Here is a 21,154-nt window from a genome sequence, read left to right as displayed (position 1 = left end):
GCAGGAACAACTAAAGAAGCCATGTGTATAACCAATCCGTGAATAATGCGTAGTAAGTACTGAGGGCGTCAGTGGTCAGCTCACCGTAGATGGCATCACTAACCAAAGACAACTCCTACCTCCCCTGATCCCTTAACATAATACTCCCGTGATTTAAACACAGTACACATGCCCCCAAAATCATCCTAGTTATTCCCTCACCTTGCCACTTCAGGTATCAAAATAAGAAAGCAGGTAAAAGTATGGAAAAGTAAACAAAAAGGTATTTATTTGCTGTGTGCCTAAATTAAGGACTGAGATGTTTTACCACTGTGTATACAAAGCACCTGCTTCTAAGAGAATTTTGATGCTGATTATCATGTGACTGTTAGCCTGTCTCTCTTCTAAATTAGAAGTTTAGGCAGTGGGTCTATGTTCTTTTCTTTTTACTAATTTCTAGGACTTCCAGAATAGTTAGAACATACAGTGTCATTATGAAATCTATACGCGTGGATGAATGTACAAGTTATTTCCTAATCTTAAGAGGTAGCTACTTCACTAGTGCATTCCCAGTAAGCCAATGATCCAGTGTTGCTGTGAATAACGCCAGACTCTAGGGGGTTAAAACATTGCAGAACGAAGTAAACATATTCTCATAGCAGGAGATGTTTTAAGCATATGCTATTTCAATTTCAAATTCACCTCAATGGCTTGCTAATGGTTATGGCATTTTTGAGGTGGTGAAGTTTCCCTAAATTGGATTGTGGTGATGGTTCCTGCATAATTCTGTGATTTTTTTTTCTTTAAAACTATTGAGTTATACATTATAAATGAGTCAATTATATAATAGGTGTGCTATATCTCAATAAAGCTTTAATTTAAAAAAGCTTTCCAATGAAATAGCTCAAAGACAAAACTTTACAACAGCTCATAAAGCATGTACGCATAATCACATCCTGCGAGAGATATAAAAAGCTTGTATCAGGCAAGTGAAGTCCTCTGGGAGTGTCCACACCCTAGAGGCACAGTGAATTAGCACTGCCCTGGGAACTAGTCCCTGGGCTCCGTGCTGATCTCCAAACAAGCTGCATAAATCTCACCTTAAGCTGGACCCTCCTCTGGAATCTGAAGCTCCCTCCACCATCAGAGTTAGCCTGAGAGGGACTCACTGCTGCTGGATGGGCTCTGTGAGTAAAATTTTGTTCAGTGGAAGCTCCTACCTCCGAATGAGCTGTACTATCTTAGCACTGTGGTGTGCAGAATTAGATAAGATAATGGGATCGAGGACTGAAGGGAATGGGAAATTTTTGAATTATGGATTCCCAGGAAGTCTACAGGGAATGAGCGCTTTGTTCTGCCTGCTGGAGGGCTGGGCAGGGACACATCACCTGTCTTTAGTCAAACGCTTTAATGGGTGTGCTGATACATTACTCACGATAAGTTAACCTCATTTCTAAATCCAATGACTCACGCAAAAGATAGAAGCTTGCAGCTCATCATAGTGCTACATGCTTGCAAATACCAGCATTAGAAAGATGAAGATAGGAGGACTAGGAGCTCAGGATGACCGTTGGCCACATACTTAGCTCAAAGTCAACCTGTGATACGTGAGACTCTGTCTCAAAAAAAATGTAAATGAAAATAAATTTAATTTAAAAATAAAAGTAAGAAGAGAAATTACCTGTTGTGAACATTTTTTTGCAAGCCAGAGCTCTATTAGTCAGTTTACATCTAGCCCTACATATAAGTAAACTATATTGAAGTTTACAAGCTTATAGGTTTCAGTGAAGTAAGACCTATTAAGAGTATGAACACTGGGACTAACACCCTGGGGACAGAATGCTGGCTATGGCTCTCACTGGTATCTGTCATGCTGAGCATGTTTCATAACCTCTCACATTTGGTTCTGGGTATTTTTTTCACTAAAATGTAGCTTTAAAGTAAATCTATTAGTGCCTGCTATATGTCGCTATAGTGGGAACTTAAGACTAGCACAGTAATGCTTGCTGATCTGACAAAGGCATTTAACAGGATGAATAATTTGTATTGCTGACGAGGCTTCCAAAGGATTGTCTGAATACAGATCCAACCCTTGCCCGCCACACACTACCGACCATCAGCAACAGCTTGGAGCACACTGATGACACCGAGTTGGTCTAAATCATCAGCTAAAGGCAGACACAGGCTACAATATTACTGTGAACACAAAAGCATGTTGTCTAATAGAAAAGTCCACATGAGAAAGAATGACGTTGTGTGTGACTTAAAGAAAGTGAATCTGACAGGTCTGAGAATGGTTTGAAAGAGGCAGAAACAAAGAAGAATACTTGTAATCTCAACGCTCAGGAGACCAAGGCAATAGGATTGTGAATTACAAGCCAGCTTGGGCTACATAGTAAAAGCTTGTCTTGGTGAAAGGAAGAAAATAGATACAGAATAATTCCTGGAAAATATGGTGTACTGTTATTTTCTGAAATGAGCATGCAAATTTTTTAATGTAACAAAAAGTATGATAAAATATAACCTCGGAGTACCAACTGGCATCTCGGACATCTGAGAAGTAAATAGTAAAATAAATAAATGACTGAATGAGTATTTGACTGGAAAGACAGATGTGGCTGAGGGGTGAGAGAAGGGAAATGAGTAATTTTAATCAGATGATTGTTAGACCTTAATTCCATTGGCAGATAAGTGGAAGAAATGGGAAACGGAGAAGGAAATGCATTCTGTTGGGCTCATCTGGAGGTTGTAGTGTCTGAGGACTGAGATGACGCCTCTCAAAAATAGATGTTTTATTTGCTTTTTATAACCACCGGAAGCAAAGAGCTTTTATTGGTTCTCTAAACTGCGACTTGAGTTCCTCTAAATTGCAGATTTTAGCACCTCAGCCTGGTACACATCTCACCACTGCCTTCATGTTTAACCCTTCCACCTTTCTGATAACTTTTGAAATACAAAATTAGGAAATGCTGTCATTAGAAAGTAGGTGCATGAGTCCAATGGATGTATGTGTGTTACTTAAAACCATGGTCGTAAAGAGGTCATCTCTAGGAGAGGATATGGACTTCAGGAAGGGATAAGTAAAGCCAAACTTTCTACAGCACCACAATTTATAAGGTAGGAAACAGTACTCTCTAATAAATGGTGGAAAGAATTAATCTATCAGAGAAACCGTCAATGAAGGAACTGAAAAAAGAAAGTATCAGGGAAGAGTAAGTGGGAGAAAAACTTATCTGGAATTTATGCAGAATATTTAGAAATACATTAGTCACTGAGTTGAAAGATTTTCTGAGAGTTCTCAGTGGAGAAATATCTTACTTGTTACCAAGGGTGAAGGAAAAAGAAACCAAAACATATTGTTTTTCAAACTCTGCTTTGCTCACTGTAAATTACCCAAAAGGAAACCGAAGAAGAGATGCTATTTATGACTGGTCCCTATGTTACCTCAGCACTGTGGATAATAATGGCAGGTAGTGATGGGTCCCAGTTGAGATGAGTATGTTGAAAGTCTCTACACTAAAGTGTGGAAAGCTTCCATTAACGAGTTGAGGTGGAACTTGTGAATTGGACCCAGTGGCACTGAGCACAAGGCTAAAGAAGGAAAGGAATGCTGTTGGAGTTAAATTAGAAGAAATGGACAGTGGCTTGTTTACTTATTCATAAAATATTTGAAAATGCCTGGCTCTTGATGCTTTGCATTGCAAAATATACCACATTATCCTTTCGAAGAAATTCAAGATACTTGTTTTCATACACTCATTTTTTCCCTCCGTTAAGGGATACTCACACTAAGGATCCATTTTCTTGGTTTTCCTATAATTATCTGTTACTCCTATCGCCTCTCATGTTCTCTATGTCCAGAGCACACTTATCCTGTTTTCACTCCTGTAAACTCACATCTAACCACCAAAAGTTTAATTATAAATCATCTACTTTGTTGCTATCTGCTAGAATTAATTCCTTTCAACACCTAAACCAGACCCATTCACATACACAGAACACAGATACTTGGCCCTGTACTTTCTATAACCTATCTCTTAGATATCCCCTACCTTAGTGCACTCTGCAATTAGCCCCCCATTTCTTCATCTATGACCCTGTGGTTCTTACTGTACCTATACAGTGTCTAATGTGCCAGTTACGTTCAAAAGCAGTCAATTTTCTGTGTTGATAAGAATCACTAGACTCGTATTACAGAAGATGCTTTGAGACTTACAAGTATAGGGTATGTGGTCTATGACAATGTCTTTGGAGAGCTCAGACACAATCATTCCAGATTTGCTTCATGCCTTAGTAGCTAGCAACTCTGTGAGCACCCAGTACATACGTACTATTGACTGACCTAAAGGTTTATGACAGATGGTCAACGGCTTATAAAGAGTTCCTGACTGTAAAAAGGGGTAGCAAGTCTGCTCTTGGTCTAGCATGGCTAAAAAGAAATTATAAAAAAGTTCTGGCCCAAGAGCGATGAATGGCCCAGGTGAGACTGAGGCAAAGCAGGCAACTTGAATTCTCTGCTGCCAGATCAAATATGGATCAGGTCAAACTGCACGGTTTGCTTTGTTTATCGTCTTTCATCAAGAAAGGAAGGAGGAAATTATCAAGAGGAAAGAAAACTGGGCATGAATAAATTAAATTATTGCTAAACAAGTTACTAAGAAATCAGGATGAAAGAGAAATTATTCACATAGTAGTTTGCCTTTTTAAAGTCATCTTTTGCAAAACTTCCCAAAACTTAATGATTAAAAAATATCAACTTAGACATTCTAGGCGAAATAAAAGACATGGTGGCCGGAGGTAACAGGCATCCATGGTGACACTGCATTCCTAGCCACTATTGTTCACTGTTGTGCAACTACACTTTGGAGTTACTCAAAAGTCCCTCTGATATTTCACCCTCTCTTAGTTGTGAACTCTTCAAAGGAAGATTTTGTGTTATCCTTTAGTTTCTAATACAGAGGTATGCAAATGAGTGTTAGTTGAGAAATATCCCTGAGACTGAGAGGCAAGATCAGAGGAGGATATATGGCAAGATAATGGTTGCTCAATTGTCTTTCTTATGGCATTTAAAAAGTCTTAGCATTCTTCATTTCGATGCAGACAATGCACAAAAAATGTTCACTGCTTATTCTACCAGTCTATTGAATGGCCACATTATGATGATGCTCTTCTTTCTTTCTTGACTTTCTTTGATTTCTAAAATTCTAGTTTTTTAAAAAAATTCTCTTTTAAATTACAAATCATAATTGTATATATTTATAAAATACAATGGATATTTCCAGATAGATGGATAGATAGATGAATGGATAGATGGATGGATGAATGGATGGATGGATAGATAGATAAATAGAAAGATAGATAGATAGATAGATAGATAGATAGATAGATAAATAGATAGATAGATAGATAGATAGATAGATAGATAGATAGATAGATAGATATTCTGGAATGATCAAATCAAGTTAATTTCATATATACATATCTACCACCTCAATTTGTTATCATTTGGGGGTGGTTACAGTAGTTAGAATATACTCTTGCACCTGTTTAGAAGTATATACTACATCAATATCAATGCTTAATTCTTTTCCTTTGCATGATCATACATTTCGACATTAATTTCATTAGTCCCCTGAGGACACTCACTACTGAAAACATCAGAGTCCCAAACTATATTCAATTCAAATAACTTTTGCCTTTTTTCTTCTAAAACTCCAAAAATGTCAATTATTTTCCCAATTTATGTTTAGTAAGGTTTCCTAGGATGACCATTACAGTGAAACTTTGTGAGTGTGTGTGTGTGTGTGTGTGTCTGTGTGTCTGTGTGTCTGTGTGCATACGTGTGTTCTGGATTTAGTTAGATAACCCTCTTTACCCCTTCACATACTATGCTTTCTGTCTGTCACTTAATACCTTCCTTTTCCACCAAAGGACCTACCTCAAACTGACCACTTCTCATCGAGCCCTCTCCAACCACAGACTTAATCTGTTTATCCCCAAACCTCCATTTCAAATTCATGCATACCTGTCTGCCTAGTCTAAATTTTCTACTCAGGAAGAGAAAAGTTTGATTTGTTTTCAATGAAGATTCGTCTTCCTCTGCAGAACAAGACAGAGACATTTCTTTATTTCTCCCAGGCAGTATGTTTCCACAAAAAGACATGCAGAGAATCTATTGTGAAGAACTAGTCATTCAAAAATCTAGAAAAAAATAGTTGACTGTGTTAACATGTTATGTCAAGTGGATACTAGTGTTCCTGTGCCATCTACAGCTGGGAGATTAAAAGGACAGATCACACAGACATAGACAGCCAGCAGCAGAAAGCCTCAAAGGTGAAAAATTGTGGGTTGAGACATTTCTTTCAAGAATGAAAAATATTTTGCAGCACTTGATATTATACACATTTTTATCAATTTAAAGGTGTCATTTCTGTTTTTTATATATTGTATAGATGCTCATCTTTGATCCAATGTATGTTGGATGAGATTATTTATAAAGAGAATACACAAAGAAATACAGCTTTTTTTGTCTTAGCTCTCTTCTGTAATTTCAATCTGGCATGTCAACCTTCCAGAACACCACAGCTTCCTCCATCGTTTTCCTGCTCACTGGGGTGCCCGGGCTGGAAGCCTTGCACACCTGGATCTCCATTCCCTTCTGCTTTCTCTATGCAACTGCCTTGTCAGGGAACAGTCTGATTCTCTTCGCCATTATCTCTCAGCCCAGCCTCCATGAGCCCATGTATTACTTCCTCTCCATGCTGTCCACCACTGACCTTGGGCTCTCCATATCCACCATGGTCACCATGCTGGGGATATTCTGGTTCAATGCCAGGGAGATTAGCTTCAATGCCTGCTTGTCACAGATGTTCTTCATTAAGCTCTTCACTGTCATGGAATCCTCTGTGCTACTGGCTATGGCTTATGATCGCTATGTGGCCATCTCCAACCCTCTTAGGTATGCCACTATTTTAACTGACTCCAGAATAGCTCAAATTGGGGTGGCAATTGTCATCAGAGGGACTGTAACGTTGACACCAATGGTTGCACTTCTTAAAAGATTAACCTTCTGCAGTAGCCACGTGCTCCACCACTCCTACTGTTTCCACCCCGATGTCATGAAGCTCTCGTGCACAGACACCAGGATCAACAATGTGGTTGGACTGACTGCCATGATCTCTACTGTTGGTGTGGACTCAATCCTTATTCTCCTTTCCTATGTCCTGATCATCAGAACTGTCCTCAGCATTGCATCCCCAGAGGAGAGGAAGAAATCCTTCAGCACATGTATCTCCCATATCGGGGCTGTAGCTGTATTCTATATTCCATTGATCAGTTTGTCCTTTGTTCACAGATTTGGGAAACGAGCTCCACCCTATGTACATACCATGATTGCTAACACCTACCTGCTGATCCCTCCTGTCATGAACCCCATCATCTACAGTGTGAAGACCAAGCAGATACGTAAAGCTGTGATAAAAGTTCTCCAGTCTAAAGAAATATAGAATCATAAAAGCCTAGAGCTAGAAGGCCTGTTTTAGGCCATGTTGTCAAGTAATGCTAGACTACATCTTGAATGTCAGTTATTTTAGCCCCTTTATTTCACAGATGAGGAGACACTGACATATAAATGGGAAGCAATATATAGCCTTATGTCTAGAGTTCCTCTTCCTCCACACTGTTTGTTCTAAGCTGGTGTTTTTCTAACTTTATCAATAACCCTTTTATTCTTATCTCATCATAACGGTTACATTTTCATATTAATTTCATATTACATCATTCCTTTGTGGAAAAGTAGGCAGCATTTTCTAACTATCTGCCATCTACTGTTCAAAGAAACTTATCTGATGCAGACTGACAGCTTCTATCTGTCTAGAGATGTGTATTTAGAAGGTAGTTTGATAGTTTGATACTATGTCCATTTGGCAAAATGATAGTAATAGTTTAATCCTAGGACCTATGGTCTTCCCAACCATGAGTTCTTGGTCAAATTTACATCAGACATAACTAAACCTCGTGGAGTTGGCCTTAAAGCACATATAAAAAAGGTGGTCACCCCAAAAACTCTTTACCACGATTTCACCCATGAGTATATTTTGCAAGTTCTATCATTATTGCAGCTTGTGGTGTTCACAGCTGGGTAAGGTGAACAATGACTTTTGCCCCTAGCAGCCTGGATGGCATCTTCTGGCACTATGAAAAGCACCCAGCAGGGGGAAGCTTCTAGGTCAGTACCAGCTTTATTTCTCTAAGTCCTATTACTGAAGAGTTGGTATCTTCAGAAATAGGGTTTTGCCATCAAGTTTTGGCGTCTTCTAACAGCAGTGACAGTAGCCTGCACTATTTTGAGGTCTCTGGGACACCATTTACCAATAACTAGAAAAGAGGTATCCTATCCCTAACACTGGGATTTTTACAACTTACAGCTTCAGGAAGGAACATCACCCTTTCTTTTAATGATTGCTTGTCTTGATTTCCATGTGTCGAGACATACCAGAGCTTTGTTCTTGTGCCTCTTCTTCCTTTTGTGATTCTTTTGCTGGTCACTTCATATTGTATTATGACATTAAATACCATCGATACTGAACAAACACAAGTTAATATTTGTAGTCAGCAATCATCCAATATGTATCAATGTTTGCATCCAGATGTCTCACAATCATCTTAGATAATCTTAATAGCCCCATCAATAAAAATATGTGCTTATCTAGAAATTCTATTTCCCAAATTGCTGAGATGAAATACTTGTAGTTAACTCTTATGCCTTGCTTTTACTCCTGTTCCACATTTACCTGTTTATCAACAAATTTAGAATCCAACCACTTACATAGCTTCCACTGCCACATCCAGGATACTAGTCATCACCATGAACCCAAAATCATCTGTGAATAGTTTCTGGAGCGTCTTCCTTTGTGCATAGAGTAATTATTCTAGTACATGTGGCAGATCACATCACTTCCTGTTAACACACTTTCATTGGTTCTGTGTGCTCGAGAGGAAAAATTATAGTAGCATGTAAGGTCCTCCATATGCTCTGAGTCTCCACCACTATCGCAGTTCTCTTCCCCAGTGTCCTTTCAATCACCCTAATAAATCTACATTAGTCTCCTGATGTCTTCTTATATCATTGGGTCATTACACAGCATTCCATTTCACACTCAACATTTTTCTGCCTGTGACGTTTTTCTCCCAGAGATCTACTGCTTAGCTTACATCCTGTCTTCATAGAGGTTCTTATTTAAGTGTACCTTACTGCAGGACCACTAACATTATAGGAATAATAATCATAACAATAATATTTCTCCCTCAGCTCCTGACAGTATCTACCCCAATCCTTACCTTCTTTGTATTTAATTCCTAGCACTTTCAAAACCTAACCTATTACCGGGGAGTGGGTGGGGATTTTTTGTTTTGTTTTGTTTTTGTTTCCCCGTCACAAGATATGGTTTTGGGGGGATAAGGAATTTGTATCTCTGGGTGTCCTGCCTCCATTTACTTCTTAGAAATTTTTATCTTCTGTATAGTACTCCAAGCCCGATGAGAACCTTACATTTATTTTATCCCAAGTATTCTGTCACTTCAAGCTTTTGCACAAGCTGTTATCTCCACCTATGATAGCATTCACTATCATCACCCCCTCACTTAGAAGAGAGGTGATTTATTTAGGGGATCCCTGACCCCATCAATCTGCCTGTTCCCCGACCCGGATGCAAGAGCATAACCGGATGTGCTCATTTCTCATGATAATCCTCTTCAGATTCTATTTCAACAGAGTTTTCCACACGGGCTCTGCACTCGGTTCTCAAGACTAAATTCGCGTCTTATTCACTGTTGTCTTGTTTTTACACTTCTATTAATAGTGTCTGGCTCCCTGTATTTTTATATTTTCCTTCGTATTGATGGCTTTGGTTTGGTTTGGTTTTTAAGTAGTTGCACAATATACCCCATGGTAACACTGAACTTACCTCAACCTTAGAAGTAGCTGGAATTACAGGTGTGTGTACCACCATACCTAGTTCTATACTATCTTTCAACCTCAGTTGAACTAATATACAAATAAATTAATAAGACCTTAAACGATATAAGAATTCAGATGATACACAAGTACATAATAACCTTCTCAGTTTCCAAGACATTTATTCATGAAGCTTCTCATTTTGAAGGATGCTATACAAGATGCCTTCCTTTGATCATTTGGCTTGGTACCATTTTACCCTAATTTTGTGCAGCCTTTTATCTCTATCTCCTTTCCAACATAAAACTTCCCTTGTATATTCCTTAATAAACATGAATTAAAAGCAAAAAAATAGTTATGGAACCATCTGTGTGAATGATTTATATTTTGAAAAAATGCCAGTTCCTGTTTATTTCCACCCCTTTCTGTTCTCTGAACCTCACAGATCATGCTCTTCATACAGTAATAACCCATAAGGAGTTAAAATTGGAGAAGAGTACACCCTAGCCAATACCAAATGGTCAGCCCTGAAAACATAGATTTGTAACAGCGTACAATTGAGCTGGTTGGATTCATGCATTTAGGAATATACATTATATACACATACACATATACATCTATACCTATATATCATACACATATACATATGCATCATGTACCTATACCTATACCTAAACATTACATACATATCATATACCTATACATCATACACTTATAAATGTATATATGCATATGTATATATTTATATACATCCTATACCTGTACAATATATATACATGTAAATATACATATTATAACAACTAATGAAAAATAGGTCATGTATTTGAAAGAGAGCAAGAAGGGATACATATGGGGATTTTGGAAAAAGAAAGAAAAATGAAAAATGATGTAATTATAATATCAAAATATTAAAGAACATTTTTATTATTTTATTAATTATGGCCAGGTGGGACTCTGCCTGCCCATTATTTGGTCATTTCATCTAGATCACTCTCATGCATGTATGTTTTAGGAAGTTTCTACTATATTAGGTGTTCATACTATCCCTCAAGTGTACCTTAATTTTAGCTATGTCTCCCATAATCCCTTCTCCCCTCCCCCTCCACATTTGATCCTCCCATTCTACCCTCCCCTTCCATCCATATCTTTTTATTCTATTTCATCCTAATGAGAATCATTTTAATGGGGATAAGAAAGAATCTCAATCTCAAAGGCCAGACGCTGATTTTCATGACACTTCTAGATATCCCCCATGCTTACATCTACACATTCACTTGTGGTGAACCCTACTGTCAATCCCTAGAAACTTGTGAGCTCCCACAATTACAAATGGGCAACTTGACTCTAAGAATGGGTAACTTGCAGAGCAAATATGCTCTGTCCTCTAGTTTCCTAGAAAGCAGGTAATAACAGTCACATGAACATTACATGTAGAAGGAAAATTAGACAAGATGGGTTAAAGAGTTAACTACAGAAGATAAGGAAAAAGTATACCATTTAAGTTTAAATTCATGAGCACATCTAATCTTATCTTCCTGGAATGCATCCTTCCAACAACTTGTAGAAATGTAATTTAATATACACAGTTCTGATGTCCTTGTTCATTCTCCTAAGCCAACTGAATAAAACCTATCTTTAAATCACATCGATCTGCCGTCTCATTTTCTCTTTTCTCTTTGTATTGCTCCAGCACCACCTCTCTACTTAAAGAATTCTGTTTCCTTCTGCTATGACTTATCTCTGCTTAAAAATCCTCTTCTGGGGATGGGGCATGGAGAGATGGCTTAACAAGTAAGAACACTGAATACTCTCCCGAGGACTAGGGTTTAATTCCCAGCACCCACATGACAGCTTACAACCATCTGTAACTCTAGTTCCAGGGGGACCTAATGCCTTCTGCAGACACAAGGCACACAGACATACAAATACCCATACTCATTTGTTTGAATTATTTTTTAAAGACCTCTTTCTTGAACTCACTCCTGGTTAGATTAAAATTTCTGATCAAGTCCTCATTAAAATCACTGATTTTGCTATTATGCCTTATTATGTCAAGATGTGTTAGATGTTACTTCAGCATCTCAGGGCAGTGACTTAATTATATTCATCTCTGTGTTCTCTAAGAACAATATGATGTCTACATAAAACCAGTATTAAAGTACATTCTTTTAAGCAATAAGTGAATGAATACATTCTTAATTATAGATATGTCATAAGTCTTGATACATAATTAACAAGGCAATAATCATGTTTCTGTTTTTAGAATGGCAATAACAAGATGAGATATATTTGAGGCAAACCTAGAAAGAATAGGAGATCAGACAAGGTAAATATCAACCAAAGATAAAGACATACATGGCCAGTTCTGAAGGAGTGCACATGTCACTGAAAAAGAAATTAAGCTTAGAAATACTGCTTATTGGAGAATATGGTACTTTAGATAGGTTTTAAAGGTTTGAAGTGTAACGCCCCTAAAAATAAACAGAATAGACAATACTGATCAATAAAATCAAGCCCATGTAGTGGTGACTAGTCTGTAGAATTATATCTAGTTCTATAGAAGGATCTTCAGCTCACCCAGTCTGAGGGAAGAATGTAAAGTGATTAATGCTATAAGTTCCTATATGGGCAGTTCACAGAATCCTCCTTTATCCCAACCTCTCGCCCTTCCTCTTCTCTCTATTCAAGTACACTGCCTGCCTTGTTCCTAAGCACTGGACATACTTGTTCCTTGAGAAACTTACTTGCCATCTCTGTTCCTTCTTCCTGAAACAGTCTTCGCCTGATATTTACATGAATATATCTTCTTCTCTCTTCAAGTATCTCTCCACCAGGCAGCCTCACCTACTTCCTCCTGAGATTAATATGTTCCTTATCCTCTTCATTGTTTTTATCGTTATGACTGTCTAGCCTTCTATTTAGTTAATATGTTAATTTAATTTTGTTTCTGTCTATCTCATCAAAAGGATTCTTTATAACCCTTGGAATTTCCTCTATTTTACTTATAAAATTACGGGCTCTTGGCAAACACCTGTTGAATGTGAATGAATAGACAGTGCATGAGATTCTCCATCTAATATTATCACTGTATGATATAGACCAAAGGGCTGTCTTTACTCATGTCACGGGCATAATAAAACATGACTTCATTATATAAGGGGCTATGCTTAAACTGAAAGAGAAGTAGGAGAGAGTTATGGAGATGTGAATGGACCTATTTTGAGCTGTGAGGCTACATTTTAAGGTACCTACTTAGATTATAAGCCTGATGTGAACTCCAAGAGTTCAATAATCATGACTATTCATACACCTTGCCTGCTGTGTCTAGCAGATCAAATGAGGAAACACTAACCTTGTGGCTGACTGTGGAAATTAGATCAGCTTAGAGGAGTGGGAACACATGTTTGTTATCAAGAGACTCACATGTGTCATTGTGAGAATAGGAGCAGAGACCTTGGTCCTTTGTGATTGCTTTCTTAGACATAAAAATGGGAAGCTGGTGAGAGAAGCACACAAGTAGACATGAGCATTTCACTCCTCTGCCTGCCAGATCCCTAGAGCATCAGCTGGTGTTCCAGCAGCTTGTTCCCTGAGCCTCCTGAGTAGCATAATAAAGAGGTCTGTTCCAGAAAGTGAAAGCCAGATCCAGCTGCCCTCCTGGAGCAGAACAACACAATTTCCAGGTGAGTGCTCTCTTACCAAGGGTCTGGCAGCACAAAGATCCTGCCACATTAAGGGTCCATGAAGACCCCACCTGCATGCTTCATTCTAAGGCGAGCCCCAGAGCCTTACCTGATGATTTCTAGAAAGATGGGTTGTATGTAACAGAATTGTGTTCAACTATAAAGAGTGAAACAATACAATCTACAGGAAAATAGATAGAACTGGAGATCTTTATGTTAAGTAAAGTAGACTAGACTCAGAATGGGAAATGCTCTCATATGCAGTCTAGGTGTGTGTGTGTGTGTGTGTGTGTGTGTGTGTGTGTGTGTGTGTGTGTGTGTGTGTGTGTGTGTGCATGTGTGTGGTGTTGAAAGTAGGAAGGGAACTACCAGAGGAGAGGAAAGAGATTTTAAAATAAGATAGAAAAGGGTTATGCAATTTATATGACATGGAGCAGAGGAGAAAATATTTGAGGGTGTTGAGGGGATCAGCAAGAGCATGGTAAGTAAAACAACATACAATAACATTTCTATGAAAATATCATACTTTTACTTTGTTAACTTTAAAAAACTAATGTTTAGATTGCCTAAAAAAGCTTCAATAGCAATTACAATAAATCTGCATATCACCTTAGGGAAGAGCTGTAATCTTAACACAGTTTTGTGTTGAAATCCGTGAGCACTAGGTATCATTCCATTCGTTAAATATTGTGTTTAATTTCTTTCAGTAATGGTTTGAAGACTACAATGTATACATTTTTTGTCTGGTCTTTTGCTAAATGCATTATCTTTGGTGCTATTGTGAATAAAAATGGTTTTGGAAGACCAAATTCTGATACTTCATTATTATCATTAGGGAAATATATTAGACTGCTATCATATGCTACAATCTTGCTATTTTATTGCTTATATTAATGTTTGTACACTAATTTTTTATGTAGCCTTTTTAAAGAGTTGTTTTACCTGCTTTAAAATAACACAAAACAGAACAGAATCTAGTTCTGTGCTTTAAGTACCAGAAAGGCTGCACAGGTACTCTGCAGAGCAGTGGAGTAGGAAAGTGTCTGACTCTGTAGATGAGACAGACCCTTAAATGTATCAGTGACACCAAAGTTCTTAAGAACATGAAATGTGATTTTTGCCTCTTGTTACCCTTCCAGTCTACCTTCTTCTCATATTTTCCCCATTTCTCTAGGGTCCAGTGGCCATGTAACATGGTCTTTGTCCAGGGAAAGTTGCTTAGCTTTGCCCCATACCACATACAGCCCTTTGTTAAGATGTTTGCATTCTTTCCCATGAGCTGTTTATGACAGACACAAAGACGAATGAACGGATTCAAGGTAAAAGCCATCTTACATCTCATTGAAGAATGCAGCTTTCTCTGATAGGAGAATGTAGCCAGGTTTGGAATTCACTATCAGTAAGAAACTATTCCTTTACCTTAATGCAAACCATACGGGTGGCGAAAATCAAGATCAGTGATACGGATTTTGTAATTTCTGTGTCCTTAATCTGTTTGTCTTTGTTTATCCAAAATAGGGACAACCTAGTTTTAAAAGGCTCTCATTTTATTGTTCTCTAAACTCTCTCCATTAAGGCAAAGAGCATGGACAAGCTTTATTAAAGACCTTGGTTAGAAGGGGAGTGCAATCCTGGGAAAGATAAACAAATTAATCTGGATACCCTGGATACTGTCAACAAAGACACCTGCATCTTCCACTTCTTAGCAGCAAAGCTCCAAATGCTCAGAGCCAGGCCGGTCACTCCTGATGTTAACCAGCTCTGAAAATAGGACGTGAGGGAGCTTCTCAGGGGAAGTGTTTGACAGAGAGCTCAGGTGTGTGGGTGGGATATGGGGTTAAAACAAAACAAGTTATGCTACACAAAAGAAGAAGAAATAACTCCTCATATGAATGATTTATCGGCACAAGTTCCTAGGAAAACTCTCAGAATTATAGTAAAAATCAGTAATACCTCTTCCCGAATCAGGGCTTACACACACACACACACACACACACACACACACACACACACACACACACACACACACACACACTGCAAACTAGGGGCCAAAGAAATAGCCTTGGAGGTGACTTCCAGCATAAAGATGTCTGTGACCAGGAACAAAGAGCTGTCATAGGAATCGTGTGGATTCCATAGGAATCGCTAGGACCCGTAGGAGGTGGTGAATCTCGTCAGCACCTCCATCTGCAAAACCATGATTAGAGGGAGCTGCTTCATTTTGCTTTCTGAGTTGCTATTGGGTTTCTCCCTCCCCTTTGCCAACCTTAGAACCAAGGACCTAGAATCCTGAATGTTTGAAAATTATTTTCTCTACCTTGGAAGATCCTTTATGCCCTCTTCTGTCTGCCTAGTTCTGCTCCTGCTTCAAGATTGAGATGTAAAGGCCATCTTTTCCAGGACGACTGCTCTGTCTTTGTCATTCCCTGCAGTCAGTGAATTCCTTTGCAAGCCTTTACCACAGTGCTCTGATGTATCTGTTACTTACCTATCTCATACCCTAGGCAAGCCATGTAAAGTCAAACAGAAGGGTTCTCATAACTGCATCTCACAGATTGCACTGTGGTGAAAGTGAATATTTCTGAAATTCCAATTAATATAAAAAGAGAGGGGGAAAGAGAAAATATGAAGGAAGAAAAATGGAAATAAAAGTGGTGTCAGTGAAAGATGGGGACATCAGAGGAGAAGAAATGGGGAGAGAGGGGGAAGGAGGACGTCTTTATCTGAAAAGAGAGTTAAGACCTTGATTTTATGAGAAGGGGAGTACCTAATATCCAGACAATGACGGTAGGGATGAGAAGAGATTTCTGAGGAAATATGGAGGAAGCCACATTTTGGAGATAAGTATTTTTCTCCCAAAGCTTTATTTTGAAATTTTTTAAATGTACCTTAGTAATAGTAGTTAAAGAATTTGGAGCACTCACATTTCTTCCAGTGGGAACAGAGAGCCTTGTAGCTTATGCAGGAGCTGGAGTGTGGGTGGAGAAAGAGTGAGAAGGGAGGGACTGCTAACACCACTAAGTTCCAGGGACTCTCTGATTCTGCTCCATGTCCTTGCAGGCTGTCCCTGTGGCCTCTCCCTCTTCCAGTCCGCCCCACTTGGTGTCAGCGATGAGCTCCTGCAACTTCACTCACGCCACCTTCATGCTTATCGGTATTCCAGGACTGGAGGAAGCTCACTTTTGGTTTGGCTTCCCCCTACTTTCCATGTACGCTGTAGCATTGTTTGGAAATTGCATTGTGGTCTTCATCGTGAGGACAGAGCGGAGCCTGCATGCGCCCATGTATCTTTTTCTCTGCATGCTGGCAGCTATTGATCTGGCTTTGTCCACCTCTACAATGCCCAAGATTCTCGCCCTCTTTTGGTTTGACTCCCGGGAGATTACTTTTGATGCCTGTCTCGCCCAGATGTTCTTCATTCACGCTCTCTCAGCAATTGAATCTACCATCTTGCTGGCCATGGCCTTTGACCGGTATGTGGCTATCTGCCACCCACTGCGTCACGCTGCTGTGCTCAACAATACAGTAACAGTCCAAATCGGCATGGTGGCTCTGGTCCGGGGATCCCTATTCTTTTTCCCACTCCCACTGCTGATCAAGCGACTGGCCTTCTGCCACTCCAATGTGCTCTCCCACTCCTATTGTGTCCACCAGGATGTGATGAAGTTGGCCTATACAGACACATTGCCCAATGTAGTCTATGGTCTAACTGCCATTCTGCTAGTCATGGGTGTAGATGTCATGTTCATCTCCTTGTCCTATTTCCTGATTATACGAACAGTTCTGCAATTGCCTTCCAAGTCTGAGCGAGCTAAGGCATTTGGAACCTGTGTGTCACACATTGGTGTAGTCCTGGCTTTCTATGTCCCACTCATTGGCCTGTCAGTAGTGCACCGTTTTGGAAACAGCCTGGATCCCATTGTGCATGTTCTCATGGGCGACGTCTACCTGCTGCTGCCTCCCGTGATCAATCCCATCATCTACGGTGCTAAGACCAAACAGATCAGAACACGGGTGCTGGCTATGTTCAAGATCAGCTGTGACAAGGACATTGAAGCTGGAGGAAACACGTGACCCTTACCATTCTATCACCCTTGTCCTACATGGCTTAATATAATAATTAATAATTCATCACACCCACCTAACTCCAGTCACCCAAAAGCACATTAGTGCTTTAACCTGAATGGGACAGTGAACTAAAGTATGGTTTATCTTCATCATGGATACAATGTGAAATAATCTATCATGTGTTTTAAAGCTTGTGCTATAAAATGAGACCCATTGATAATGCTAAATGAAACAACTAGGATTTGTGATTTAAACTAATTGTTGGTTTGTGATTTGAATGAGATATGTTGAAATTACTAGCAACTTTTTTTATTCCTACTTCCTTTGTTGTAACGCCATCTGTAATGTTTAACTTCTGAATTGTGAAACATGGAGCTGACAGTATGGTAGCCAAGGGTTTCCTCACTCATTTCAATGCTATTATTCACTACCCAGGAACATATATGAGCTCTAAATAATATGGCTCATGAATGTATCATGTAACGTGTTCCAGTCCCTGCATTAAGTGCTTTTCAGACTTTCTGTGATCTTGTTCTTTTCCCAAGGAAGATACCACTGTTGCCTGCCACAACATGTGACAAAGGCTTTAATGAGTGAAGAAACTTTCTTGAATGTTCTGTGCCAAGATTTTAAATTAAATTGGATAATTGAATACATTTGCTTTACCACCATGTTATATTGCTTCCTGTTTAACATCTGCCATCTATTTCCTCTGCCTATTACAAATCCTGCTTTCTCTCTGCTGTGTGCTAGCATGGACGTCTTTGTGTTTGTGGTAAGTGATTAACTCTGTCCTGGTGGAGGGCAACAAACTGTTCAGCATGACAGAGTAGCTGCTTCTTCTCATATGAAGAGGGGAGATTTAAATTTTTTAGTCTCTTACATATCCTTGATTGTGTCCTCTTTGTATTGTGTCCTGTAGCTGTCAAATCTCTTAAATGTATAACATAAGATATTGTCTGATTCTTGACTTAGGTATCAAACAACATAATAATTTATCTTAAAATGTTCAGTATTATTTTTACTGTTTTAATGTTCATAAGTAATGTTGGGAGACATGAGTGATTTCCCCCAGTCCTCTTTACCAACAGTGCAAAGGGCCTGCCAGGTATGGGTTGCACAACTATAAAGATGTTGAATGAACTTATGTAGAATATTCCTTTGTATTGAGTGGATGATGAAAATGTTCTTAGATTAGGTTATTAATGACACCTACAAAATAATGTTAATATATTTGATGTACGCATAATGCTTAAAATGCCGAGATTTATGTAGTATGTATCTGCCACAATAAAAAATCATTTAAAATAATGTAAAATATCTATTATATATCATTAATGTGGAAAGAAGAAGTTTGAATATGGCAGGTTAAAGAAAAATATATTTTTAAGGCTTATAAAAATAAGTCCCAAAGGATGATATTGGGTCTGAAATACCAAGTTCCAGTAGTCTGCTGCAGTTACACCAGGCCCATGTTACAGCCTCTTAGAGCTCTCATGAAGGGTGGTAGCTGCATAATCTCAGGAAGGATTGTAAGGGTCAGGTAGCAGTCAGGATGAACCGACAACAGGACAGCAAGGTGCTTCAGTCATTTCACACCCTCAGGTAAGTTATGCACTTTCTTGGCAATTTTCTACCTATAGCTTTAAAATGGGCTTCATTTCCAAGACCAAAATCAGAAACAAAAAATTCTAAACAAACTTTATTGTTGTAAATATCATGTAATGTTTAACAAGATCTTTCTGATTGGAGTAATAAAAATAATCATCATGTGGATGTGGGAAAATCATTTGACATTTTTATGTCTAACATTTTAGATAAACTTGGATGGCACATGGCCTCCAGATATCTGAACATACATTTTTCTAGATATATTTGTGATGATATTTTTTGTGATATTAAAATTTAAATCAGTAGAATTTGGGAAAAAAAGAACAGACTGTCCTCTGTAATATAGAGATGCCTTTCTATTTTTTACCTATTCACCCATTATCATCTCTGAAATTTATTATTTTATTTTATATGTATGAATGTTTTGCCTTCATAAATATCTTTGCACCACATGTACTCAATGCTCTCTGACACCAGAAAAGGACATCTGATCCCCTGGGGCAGAAGTTACAGATAGGATACATGTAAGTGTCAGTTACTGAACTCCAGTTCTCTGGAAAAGTAGCCAGTGCCTTTGACTGCTGAGCTCTCTCTCCAGCTCCCATCTAGAGATTCTTACCTAACCAAGACATGAAAATCTGACACACAGAGAAGGTGTTCCTAAAGGCAGCTGAACTCTGAAGGGAAAGCCAAAACTTGAACTCAAAACCATGAAAAACTCTAGCATGTTAAATGTACATAGTTATAGATATACAGTATAGGTAAATATACTGAAATTAACTGTAGCAGCCCAATTTTAATAGGTGTCCCAATCAACCTAAGCTCTAGTTTCTTCAGCCCATGTGTTACCATACTGATCTCTAGCTACACGGACTCCCATATTCTAAGGATGTGGCAGATGAACAACCTCTGCTTTCAAAACCATCAAATGAATAACAGATAAGAGACCACACATTATAAATGCAATCACATCTCTTCTTTAGAAACACTGAGTCCTTTGATATGTTCTCCTCAGTCACCACAAATTAGTGAATCTCACTTTGTGTGATGACCGGTACACTCTGCTAGTCTTTAGCCTACGGTCTTCAGAAAAATCTACAAACATAGGAGAATCACTTAAACATGAGGCAGTGTCTTACATAAGAAATACTTGGCATCTTGAGCTAGGTATGCATAGAACAATCTGAAACTCGGACTCAAGAGCAGTAGAGCCAGATGTGGTTCCAGAAAACAAGAAGAAAAAGCAAAATTAGTGACACAGAAGGTAGAATATTCCATATAGTTATTACCAAGGTCACTACTGTAAATAATGAGTATTAAACACTACTTTAAAATATGTCTTGGGGAATTACCTAGACAAAGGATGGATTAAGATGTTTAATTAAGGTGGAACTCCTATGTTATTGAAGACTTACCCTGGTTCTTTCAGTGTGTCTTTTGAAGAAAGTCCCAAAGCAGAAAAGTACCAAAAAGTGTATGGTTGAGCTGGGAAATTAAGTGAATGAAAATATCTGTCATACCTACAGGTGAAGTAAGAGGTGGATCGAAGTGTAATGTGGGACACATAAGACTGAGTTAAGAAAAGAAGGTAAAAGTTTGAGAAACCTGTGAGTTGAGTTTTTTAATATTACATTTAAAAGTGGCATTTACTGGGGACTTACTATGATCCTATGCTAAGATATACTTATATAATAAAGAACAATTAAGAGGACCATTTTTCCAAGAAAATAGGGAGTTAGTTATGTAAACTTTCCCAAGTCTCACAGTGAATGGGGGAGGTGGAATCCAGACTTAAAGTCAGATCCTTCTGAAGTCGCTCTCTCCTCTTCACCTGAATTCAAACGTAAGTACAGGTTCA

The 21,154-nt window shown here is 38.6% G+C and overlaps 2 protein-coding genes across 3 annotated transcripts; both read left to right on the top strand.

Moving 5' to 3' along the window:
- Positions 1 to 1,019: 1,019 nt before the first annotated feature.
- LOC116891808 (olfactory receptor 51E2) lies at positions 1,020 to 19,003 on the top strand. Of its 2 annotated transcripts, none has more exons than XM_032893164.1 (3): positions 1,020 to 1,166; positions 13,485 to 13,617; positions 16,678 to 19,003. In XM_032893164.1, exon 3 carries the CDS (start codon positions 16,729 to 16,731, stop codon positions 17,689 to 17,691), a length of 963 nt encoding a protein of 320 aa, XP_032749055.1. In that variant the 5' UTR covers positions 1,020 to 1,166; positions 13,485 to 13,617; positions 16,678 to 16,728; the 3' UTR covers positions 17,692 to 19,003. The 2 variants fall into 2 exon arrangements, with proteins under 2 accessions (XP_032749055.1, XP_032749056.1); XM_032893165.1 differs by lacking the exon at positions 1,020 to 1,166 and adding an exon at positions 7,728 to 8,206.
- LOC116891809 (olfactory receptor 51F2-like) lies at positions 6,540 to 7,484 on the top strand. The gene has a single exon (XM_032893166.1). The coding sequence runs from the start codon at positions 6,540 to 6,542 to the stop codon at positions 7,482 to 7,484; it is 945 nt and encodes a 314-aa protein (XP_032749057.1).
- Positions 19,004 to 21,154: the final 2,151 nt, after the last annotated feature.

The sequence above is a fragment of the Rattus rattus genome, chromosome 2 (assembly GCF_011064425.1).
Source record: "Rattus rattus isolate New Zealand chromosome 2, Rrattus_CSIRO_v1, whole genome shotgun sequence".
Classification (NCBI taxonomy): Eukaryota; Metazoa; Chordata; class Mammalia; order Rodentia; family Muridae; genus Rattus; species Rattus rattus.
This window is presented reverse-complemented; position numbering and strand designations above follow the sequence as displayed.

Coding starts and splice junctions, on each gene's coding strand:
- LOC116891809 (XM_032893166.1), top strand. CDS start 6,540: ATGTCAACCTTCCAGAACACCACAGCTTCCTCCATCGTTTTCCTGCTC.
- LOC116891808 (XM_032893164.1), top strand. CDS start 16,729: ATGAGCTCCTGCAACTTCACTCACGCCACCTTCATGCTTATCGGTATT.